At 47.2% G+C, this 10,185-nt stretch overlaps 1 protein-coding gene across 2 annotated transcripts in view; it reads right to left on the bottom strand.

Annotated features, from left to right (window-relative positions):
- Positions 1 to 10,185, bottom strand: part of ELAPOR1 (endosome-lysosome associated apoptosis and autophagy regulator 1) — a 102,700-nt gene that overhangs the window by 39,319 nt on the left and 53,196 nt on the right. For both annotated transcript variants that reach the window (XR_334686.3, XM_006149516.3), the window contains exons 3-4: positions 9,930 to 10,050; positions 6,216 to 6,408 (exon numbers count right to left, since the gene is read on the bottom strand). Coding sequence is in view for 1 of the 2 variants with exons in the window: in XM_006149516.3 (XP_006149578.1) it covers positions 6,216 to 6,408; positions 9,930 to 10,050 (314 nt within the window). In the remaining variant the exon portion in view is untranslated. The remainder of the gene's footprint in view (positions 1 to 6,215; positions 6,409 to 9,929; positions 10,051 to 10,185) is intronic.

Below are 10,185 nucleotides of genomic sequence, written 5' to 3'. Positions count from 1 at the left end.
AGGACGGCCATGCCACAATCCCTTCTCCTCCATTCTCCTCTCGGGATCTTGGGCACACATGCACACACGCCCGGCGTGAGTTTAAGCCACCAGGTCCATCCAGACTCAAAACACGGTCTACTACATGAGAGTCCAGCAACCTAGCCATTACGTTAACTGCTGGTCCCTTGTCTTCTAACATGTCTCCAAACTCGTCTCCCTACAGTCAGTCCTGTATGCTCCTGTCACTTTCCACGCTGTGGACAGAGATCCTCTACAACAGAAATCTGGCCACGTCACCCCCCTGTGGCTGACTCGACTTCCCTTGCATAGAGTATGAATTCCTGGCCTACTCTTCATATTCCAGCCTGGAGTCCTTCCTTTACTTCCTCTGCCAAACTTTCTCTTACCCCTGGGACTTTTCACGTGCTGTTCCTCTTCCTAGGACAAACTTCCTCCTCCCACTGTTTAATCCCTACTTGTGTTTTGGAGTAAATGATACTTAATCTAAGAAATCTTCCCTTATCTGCCTCTGCTATGGTGCCCTTTGCTCACTCTGTTTCCCCTCCCACAGCCACAATTAAATTCTATTTTAAATATTTTTAATACACTATGAGATATTTAAGGCCGTTACAAGATGTAATGAACTGTTAGCTCCCAGCCACACAGCCTAAGAAACACAGCACAGCAGAAGCCTCTGTGCACCCGGCTAACCTCATCACTTCTGTATGACTCCCTTCCTCACCACCAAGTGACCACTTTCCTGAAGCTGGGACTCACCACCCCCCGTGGTTCCCACAGGTACGCACCTCTAGATGAGATGCCGTGGGCTAGAGCTTTACATGCTGCAGAACTATTTAAATGATACTATACCTACAAGGATTTGTTGTTGTTTTTGAGAAAGATTTTTGCTACAGTGCATGTGTGCTTGCCGGAGAGACAGAGATAAAAGTGAGGAAACACTTCCCAGGGGAGATGGCCACGCTGCAATCCTTTCTCTTCTATTCTCGTCTTGGGATTTGGGGCACGCACACATACGTGCCTGGTGTGAGTTTTAAGTAACTGGATCTGGGACTCAAACCACAGTAGACTACATAGGAATCCAGTGACATAACCATTACGCCATCTGCTGATCCTGCATACCTACAAGTTTTAAAAGTTGCTCTTTGGGGGTGAGGAGGGCTTCCACGGAGTGATGGTAGGATTCACCCATGCTCAGAATGCAGCTGGTCTCCCTTCAGTTTACTGCTGTGTAATACCAGCCTTTGTATGCTACCATATTTATTTATGCATTGCTCGCTGAGGGACAGATTGTTTCCAGCATTCGCTGTTGTGCACACTCTATCAGCATTCTCGTCTGAGCGGAATGCCTGGGACAGGACCGCTGGGTCAGAGGGTATGTGCCCCACCAATGGACACAAAGTAGCTCCATCAACTACACCCACCAGCAGTGTGAGAGAGTTCCTATTACTCCATACCCTCTACAAGCTTGGAATGGGATTTTAAAACTGTTGAGAAAATGATGTGGTAGAAAACAGGTGTCTAGGGAACCAGCAGTTAGCGTAATGGCTATGTCGCTGAACTCCCACGTAGTTGACCGCGGTTTGCGTCCCGGACCCGGTGGCTGAAAACTCACGCTGGGTGCGTGTGTGTGCGTGCCCAAGATCCCGAAAGGAGAATGGAGGAGAAGGGATTGCAGCGTGACCATCCCCCCTGGGGGGTGATTTCTTGCTTTCTGTCTCTATGTCTCTGTCTGGCGAGCGCACACGCCCTATAGCGAAAAAATCCTCTTAAAAAAAAAACAAAAACAAAAACACAAAAAAAAGAAAACAGGTGTCTAGTTGGGTTTTAAATTGTATTTCTTCGATTACTAGTGAGGCCGAGCGTCTTTTCTTATTTGCAACCTGGATTTCCTCTTCTGATCATCATTGAATTGTCTGTCTTCCAGGCTAGCCTGCAAAATCTCTGTGAGGTCAGAGACCAGACTTATCTCGCTCACTTCTGTATTCCCAGCACCAAGCACTGAGCCTGGCCTGTAGGAGGAACTCAGGGGATTAAATGGAAGAATGTGACAATTGGTGATCAAAGACTATCACACTATTTTACTATTTTCCCAAAGACAAGCTCGCCTCTCCAAGTGCTTAACTATGGCTAGTTAAGGGAAAGTCAGATTAGTTCACAGGTATCCCCTGAATTGGACAGAATGACATGGAACACCCCGTTGTTCAGTAGTCGGTGTTGGGCCGGCTCTGTGACACAGTTAGCCTGAAACACACAGGGCACGTAAGTGACCAAGATGCAAGCTGCTGGAGGAAGGGGATTACAACATGACCAGACCCTATAGAGAGGGCTTCTCTCCCTCTTTCTCTCTCTCTCTCTGCCTCACACCTGTGCCTCTCATGAATAAAGAAAAAATATATAGTGTTACCTTCAAAACAGAACATATCAAACATCCCAGTTCATCTAAACTACCCCAGCTAAGTTAATGGCATTGGCTTCCCCTTGTCAAAAGAGACAGCATGAAACACTGTTGAGCTCCATGGCATCAGCTATAAATAACTTCTGAAGATTGATGAATAATTGAAAAAATGCCATAAGTGGCTTAGATTTGCAACATGCATCCAAATTCTGGTTTTTGTCAGAGTTGTACCTGGTGAAGACACTTCGAGTTCATTAACAAGAACATGTTTTGAAGGGTTTCTAGGGGCAGGCATTGCACTAGATTCTTTACATGCATCAGCTCACTGCATTCTTACCACGCCCTACAAGAAGAGTACTACTTTTACCATTGTCTTTTAGGATAGGGAAATTGAGGCATAGAAGTGATTAGGAAACTTGCCCTAGGTCAGTTGGCTGTGATTTTTATATAAGCTTTTAAATTTTTAATGCTTACATCTGTATTTCCCCCTCTCTTTTCTTTTCTTCTTTTTTCTCTCCACAGAGCAAGAGCACTCACTCCCTTCCCCTCTCTCTGTCTGTCTCCAGTGAGTGCTCTCGCTCTTCCTGGGGCATCCACCCAGGAACCATGGAGGATCCCATGGGCGCTCAGGATCCTGCCATGGAGACTCTGTTCTTTGGTTTGTTTTGTTCCCAATTGTTTCTCTCTCTCTCTCTTTCTCTCTCTCTCTCTTTTGAAAGGTTTTGGTCTTAAGTTGTGTGTGCTTGCCAGAGAGACTGAAACCTGAGGGTTAAGTAGGAGTCAGCTGTGGTAAGAGGTGGGGAAGAGTGTGTTCAAAGGCCCTGAGGAAGGAAGGAGTGTGGTAGCCAGGGTGGCTGAAACTCAGCGAGAGAGGCTGGGGACAGGGCAGAGGCCGGAGGCCAGACCTCAGAGCCCTGCAGGCTGTGGGGAGATAGTGGCTTGGATCCCAAGAGCAGTAGGCAGCCATAGGACCCAAGGTTTTGAGCAGGAGGGTACCATGATCCGATCTGTGTTTTAAGGAGATCCATCTGGCAGCTGAGTGGACAGCGGCCTGGAGGAGGCTGGGAGTGGAAGCTGGAGACCTAGAGGAGGCTGGGAGTGGAAGCTGGAGACCTGGAGGAGGCTGGGCGTGGAAGCTGGAGACCTGGAAGAGGCTGGGAGTGGAAGCTGGAGACCAGTTGGGCAGCTCCTAAGGCAGAACAGGCAGGAAGTGATGCCGGCTTGGGTGAGGTTGGAGGCTGTGGAGCTGGATTTGGGTAAACACACAGTGAACAGAAAAGCCAGACACTTGGGTTCTTGGTACCAGCTCATTATTGCCTTTCTGAGGGATGTTGGGAAACCATGAACTGTCTCTAGGGGGCCATCTCCTCTCCATGTTCACAGAGGAGAAACAGCTCCTCGCTCCCTCCTGAGGATGTCAGGGAAGTCCTGAAGACCCAGGCCCTGAAACAGGCCATCCTGTGGAAATGCACATTGTTACTACTGACCTCATCCTGTCTGACCAAGAGATAATGATTTTGGGGTTCTGAGCACAGGCCCCAGAGAGAGGAGAAACCCTTCCTTTGCATGGTAGGAGCTGATCCAGCAAGCCTGGTCTGCCCCTTACCTAGGGTCAAATGGCATTCTCCGTCAGATCTCAGACGGGATTATTGTCTTAACCTGCAAATCTCCTCTTCTTCCAGTGTTAATGCTCTCTAGCTTTCTCTGCCTGCAAACGTTGTCGTACTCATGATCTTGATCCATAAAATCAAACATGAAGATAACAGTAAGAGGGACCAGCTGGTAGTGTGGTGGTTGAGGAGGATGGATCCCATATGGTCAACTGTGCAGTTCGAGTCCCAGACAAGGTGGATGGAAATCACACTAGGCACATGTGTGTGCCTGCCCACAATTCCAAGAGGAGAATGGAGGAGAAGGGATTGTGGTATGGCCATCCTCAAGGGGGTAGGGTGTGATTTTTTACTTTCCCTCTCTCTTTCTCTTTCTCTTTCTGGTAAGCACATGTGCCCTATAGCAAAACTAAAGGAATAAAGAAAGCAGTAAGAATGACTTTATTTTTGGATTTTGCCATAGGATAAGTGTTCTTGCCAGAGAGACACAGAGAGAGAAACAGTGGGAGGGAAAGTGAGAAATCATCCCCCAGATGATGACACCACAATCTCTTCTCCACTCTCCTCCTGGGATGTTGGGCATGCATGCACACATGCCCAGCAAGAGTTTCAAGCCTCCATATCTGGGATTTGATCTGCAATAGGCTATGTGGAGTCCAGCGCCTTAACCACCTGGCTATCTGCTGGCCCCAAGAATGGACTATTAAGTAGCTGCTGCTTGGCTCAAGCAATAGTATCTTCAAGAGATTTAAGTGTAGGGGTGGGAGACAGTGCTTTAGAAACCTGAGTGTAATAAAATTCTATTCTATTCTATTCTATTCTATTCTATTCTATTCTATTCTATTTATTTATTTTAAATTTGACCAGAGAGGGCCAGAGCAAGAGAGAGAGAGAGAGAAAGTAAGTCACCAGGTCCGGGACTTGAACTGTGGTTGACCATGTGGGAGTCTGGTGTCCTTAACCATCACACCACCTGCTGGCCTCTGTAATACAATTCTTACGTCCTTTCAACCCATCTGATTGGGTATAAGAGAAATTTTCATCCTACACTCATTGCTGCCATTTAACAAAGAACATAGCGTGATGGCTTTTCCCGTCTTTGCATCTCCCCCCACCTTTATTATTGAGGACCCAACACTGCCTTGCACTACTTGAGAGTGGCGATATGGGACAGTAGAGAGCTGGGACTGGGTTTGAGTTCCAATGTCGCCAGCTGTAAACAGGACAGCAAAGGGCAGGTGGCTTAACCTTGCTGAGCCTCCAATCCCTCACTTCTGTCGTAGGAGCAGTAATGCCTATCCTCTTGTGAGGATTATAGAAAATAATATATGCAAGGCATCCATATTCGTGCCTGGCACACAAAAGGCGCATCTGCCATAATCCAGTTCTCCAAGCCCCTGGACTGAGCTTTTCGATGACTAACAAAGTCTCCTGAGCTAGGCCTTTCTGGCTACTGAAGTCTCAAGGCATTTGAAGGACCTCAGCCACCACTGATCAAAGCTCTGGTTGGGTCCTACTCTATCTCCCTCAAACCAGAAACCCGGGTTAGGCAGAGACAGTTTTAGAAGTTAGTACCACAGCTGGGAAGTTGCCCAATGCTTGGCATGGTGCATCCCACTCAGGCTGAGGAAGTTTATTGACTGATCTAAAACTCTATGACCAAAATTCAATTGGTTTTGTTTTGTTTTGTTTTAATTTTTCCAGTGGGCAGGAAAATTTTCAGGGGAGAGATGCAGAGAGGAAGGGAAGAGAGAAAGCACTCCCCTACCTCCCATTGAAGATTGGCCATGTCACAATCCCTCCATCTCTCCCTTCTTTCAGAGTTTTGGGCATGCACAGGCTCCTGGCATGTTTTTCAAGCTGCTGGATCCAGGACTCGAACTATGCGGTCTGTCATATGTGATCCAGTCACCTTAACCACCATGCCATGGGCTGACTGGGGTTTTGTTGTAAATAGACCGGACCAGCTACCCATTGTCCCTTGATCCCTCCTCTCTTACTTCCCCATGTTTTGACCTCCCCCAAGCGCCTGTCGGTCACTGGTAAGCTCCGGTCATTAAGAGCCCCCCAGGTGGAGTCACACCCAGTGGGCCTGCCCTGGAAGCCTGGTTCCCTCTCCCTCCATCCCCCTACCCAGCCTGAGGAGCCACAGAAGAGGCTGTCCTGTATGCCCTGCGGCCCTCTCCCCAGAGTGGACACAAACTCACGATGTGCAGTTTTCAGTGGACTCAGTGATGCCGTCATCAATCTCCATGTTGGCCGAGAGGCTGGCAAAGCCATGGGGCAGCTCATCCCACTCGTCGAACCGAATGCCCGTGCCAAGGGAGTAGCGGCCCTCGGCACATGGCTTACATGACTGGTCCTTCATGTCCAGAAACTCCCCGGCATTGCATGAGAAGGCTGGAAAACAGGGCAGGGATGAGGGAGGGGTGGTGAGGTGGCTGCCACCCCAGGAGAAGTGGCCGGGCTGTGGGCATCCTGAAGGGAGGAATACAGGGTCAGGTCAGTAAGATGTAGGGTCATGACACGTATTGTAAGACTCCATTTATATCTAGTGTCCAGACAAGACAAGGCCTTAGAGACCAAAAGTGGATGTGTGGTTGCCAGGGGCTGGGGGCAGGGGCTGGAGAGAAATTGCTAATGATATGAAGTTTCTTTCTAAAAATAAAGTTTGTTTTCAGAAACCTCAGATGTCCTGAGATGAGAAAGTAGTGATGGTTGTGCAACTCCATGAATATTCTAAAAAATACCACTGAATATTGCCCTTTAAGGAATGATCTTCATGACAGATAAATTATATTTGGATAAAGCTATTCCTATTTTTGTTTTGTTTTGTTTTTAGTTTGCTATAAGGCACATGTGCTCCTCAGAGAGAGACAGAGAAGGAAAGTGAGAAAACACCCCCAGCAGAGGTGACAACACCACAGTCCCTTCTCCATTCTCCTTTTTCTTTCTTTTCTTTTTTCTTTTTTTTTCAGTCTAATAACACTGTTTATTTACTGATCAGATTACAAAAATGATCCCTTAGTTCGTCCTTCTAATAAGTCTGTTGATCTGGTCTTCCCTGTTGACAGCATCTCCACCTTCTACAAAATGGGTGGTCTTTTTCTTCGATAATTTGAAGGGCCACAGGAAGATATTTGCTTCTTTGAGGCATTCTCCAACAGTATAGATTTCATGAATCAGATCCTCCATGCAGATGATGCCAAATTTACCGAGAGATCGAGCAGTCAGAGTTCTCTGACAAAGCAATTCACTTCTTATTGATTTTGCCATAACCATGTTTGTAGATCAGTTCATTTACTGACTTCACGTTCGGGTACCCCCATGCAATATATGGTTCCAGAATTCCCAGCATGTTAATTGAGGCCTTGTTGAGCTTAACAAAGGTGCCATTGAAGATCTGGCGAAGACGAAGACGCTGCAACACCTTTAGAACCTTTGGGCTCACTCCATGGATACCTCTGATCCTGATGACAAACATCAATTTGGGTTCTGCAGGTACATAGAAGTTGCCAGCTTTCCTTGCCATCCTGGCCATGCGAATCTCAGTTCTGTACATCTGCCTATATTCCTTATGATAGTGCTTAGCTTTTTCATAGATAAGCTTCCTCCTTGCCTTTCTAAGCATCTTTTGAGCAAACTTCTTTCTCAGATGCTTTATCTTCAGTTCTGCAAAATTCCTTCGCTTTTCCTTAAGGGTTTCTGGCATAGCAGGCACCTTTTTCTTGGTGGCTTCCGCCACAGCAGGAGCCTTCTTCTTGATTTCTGCCACAGGAAGAACCTTCCTTTTCTTCTCTTGAATGCCCTCCATGGTTCCAGCTGGAAAAGAGGATCCATTCTCCTCTTGATATTCTGGGCATGCAGGCACATGCACCTGGCATATTTTTCAAGCCACTAGGCCTGAGATTCAAACCATGCAGTCAGCCACGTGGATCCAGCCTCACTAACCACCATGCATTGGCTGGTCCAAAGTGATTCTTTTAAAAAAAAAAAAAAGAAAAAGTAAGGCCTTGCTCTGGGACATGTTTCTGATGGGAGGTGCCTTGGCCACACCAATTGCTCTCTAGAGAAGAGGGAGCCATGGGTTTTCAAGCCGACCCCTCTGAATGATGCTTGATTCTTCAATCTTGAATTTTCCCTTCAAGTTTGTAGCTTCTGTCTGCTCCTTTCTGGTTCTACTGCCATCACGCTAGCTGGGATTCTTGTGACCTGTTAATCATTCATTGCAATACCCTCTTAAGGGTTCCCTATTTCTATTTTTTTTTAAAGAATTAGTTTATTTAACTTTATTTATTTGTTTGTTTATTTTTATTTGACCAGAGAGGGACAGAATGAGAGAGAGAAAGAGAGAGAAGGAAAGTGAGAAAGCAAGCCACCAGGTCCGGGACTTGAACTGCAGTCGGCCATGTAGGAGTCCAGCGCCCCTAACCACCATGCCACCTGCTAGCCCCACTGGTTCCCTATTTCTTATTTTTGCTCATTCTATGTGTGGTCAGAGCTATCTTTCTGAAATACTGATGCGTACTATTTTCTCCTTATTTAAAATATAGTTGGGTACTCCCTTTTGGCTATAAAATTAAGCTGTCCATCTGGCATTCAACAGGGACACTTCTGCAGTGTCCCTCCGACCTGACTTTCCAGCCTGCCCTCCCACCACAGATCTTTCTCCACCTCTACCCCATCTGTCTTCTCGGTGCTGCCTCCACCCTGGACCACAGGCTTTCCCTGAATGCACTGATATTCTTCCGCCTCCAGACTTCTGCTCAAGTGGTCCTCCCAGCTGTTCCTGATCCCAAAGCATCCATGACTCCCATTCTTTCTCACACTGTTACCACCTCGTGTCTGCCACCCACTAGGCTCTGAGGTCCTCCAGGGACGGCTGCTCAGTGACTGTCACAGACATGGCAGGAACTCCAACGGTTCACTGAAACAATGAGTGGATGGATGAATGAATGCTCTTTCCACCATGCTGTAAGCTTCTGAAGGCAGAGTGGCACCTTATTCATCTTTGAGGGTCACACAGCACATACACACGCTAGTGCTTACGCGTAATAGGGGTTTGTGAACGTCAGCAATTAACCCAGGATAGTTCACTTGTTTCCATTAGTCCCAACTCAGGTCTCAGTAATATCCATTCAATAATTTAACAAGTCTTTATTTGCTCACCTACTGAGCCAAGCACTGTGCAAAACTGGTTTTAGAGTTTAAATGTTCTCCATCTCCTTTTCAACTCTTCAAATAATTTTTTAATTCTAATCCTTGATTTTATTTACTTATTTATTTTTGTTATTCCCTTTGCATTCCCCAAAGAACAGTGTGGGGGACAGAGCTGCCAACTGTAGAACAACTGTGACTACAGAGTCACAGAGGCAGGGACAGGGGCTGTGGCATGTCACTGCATTTCCGATTGCACAGTCAGATCCAGTCAAGAAGATTCTTGTCCCCTGAAGTGATGCCCAGTGCATTTTAAAGGTCTGTCTCGGCAGAAATTCTTCTCCGGCTTCCTTTTTAAGAATGAAAGCAAATTGCAATCTTTCCTAGTGACTGATTGTGGCTGGTGAACATGGACTGAAGAGAAATGGAAAAGCAAAAAAGAAAATGTATTCAAACAGGAAAAAAAAAATCATCAGGGCATACAGCTGGAATCACTTACACTGCATCCACTGATGGGATTTACGTTTTGTTTTAATGAAAGCGAATTCAGATACCCAGTTGGTGCCCATGAAATAATATTTCTACATCAAAATTAAGAAGGTTCGGAGATGGATTCTGACTGCAGCAAGATCTAATTGGTGTGCATGAGTAATGTCCTTAAGGCAGCTGCTCTATCAGGAAGGGCCTGGTTTGGATGGCAGGAGGCTTGGCGCAGAGGTCCAAGCGAAGTGGCAGGAGGGCCCTGGAGCAGGGTGGCTACTTACAGCACTCGGTGCCCTTGACGGGGTCAGGGAGGCTGGTGCAGAGGCCTGGGGTGTGCGGCACCGCGACCCTCCACCTGGAACCCGTGCTGTCACACGCAGTGTACTCATAGTGGTACTCGGACTGCAGGGGAGAGAAGGATGGGCCAAATGTGCATTAGCGGTGATCACACGGGAACAGCTTCCGCCCACCGCCCACCGCCCGCCCAGCAGCGGCTGCCGATGGCGTCATTACAGTAATGGGCCCCGCGACCCCTGC

The sequence above is a fragment of the Tupaia chinensis genome, unplaced genomic scaffold (genome assembly GCF_000334495.1).
Source record: "Tupaia chinensis unplaced genomic scaffold, TupChi_1.0 Scaffold000270_1, whole genome shotgun sequence".
NCBI lineage: Eukaryota > Metazoa > Chordata > Mammalia > Scandentia > Tupaiidae > Tupaia > Tupaia belangeri.
This window is presented reverse-complemented; position numbering and strand designations above follow the sequence as displayed.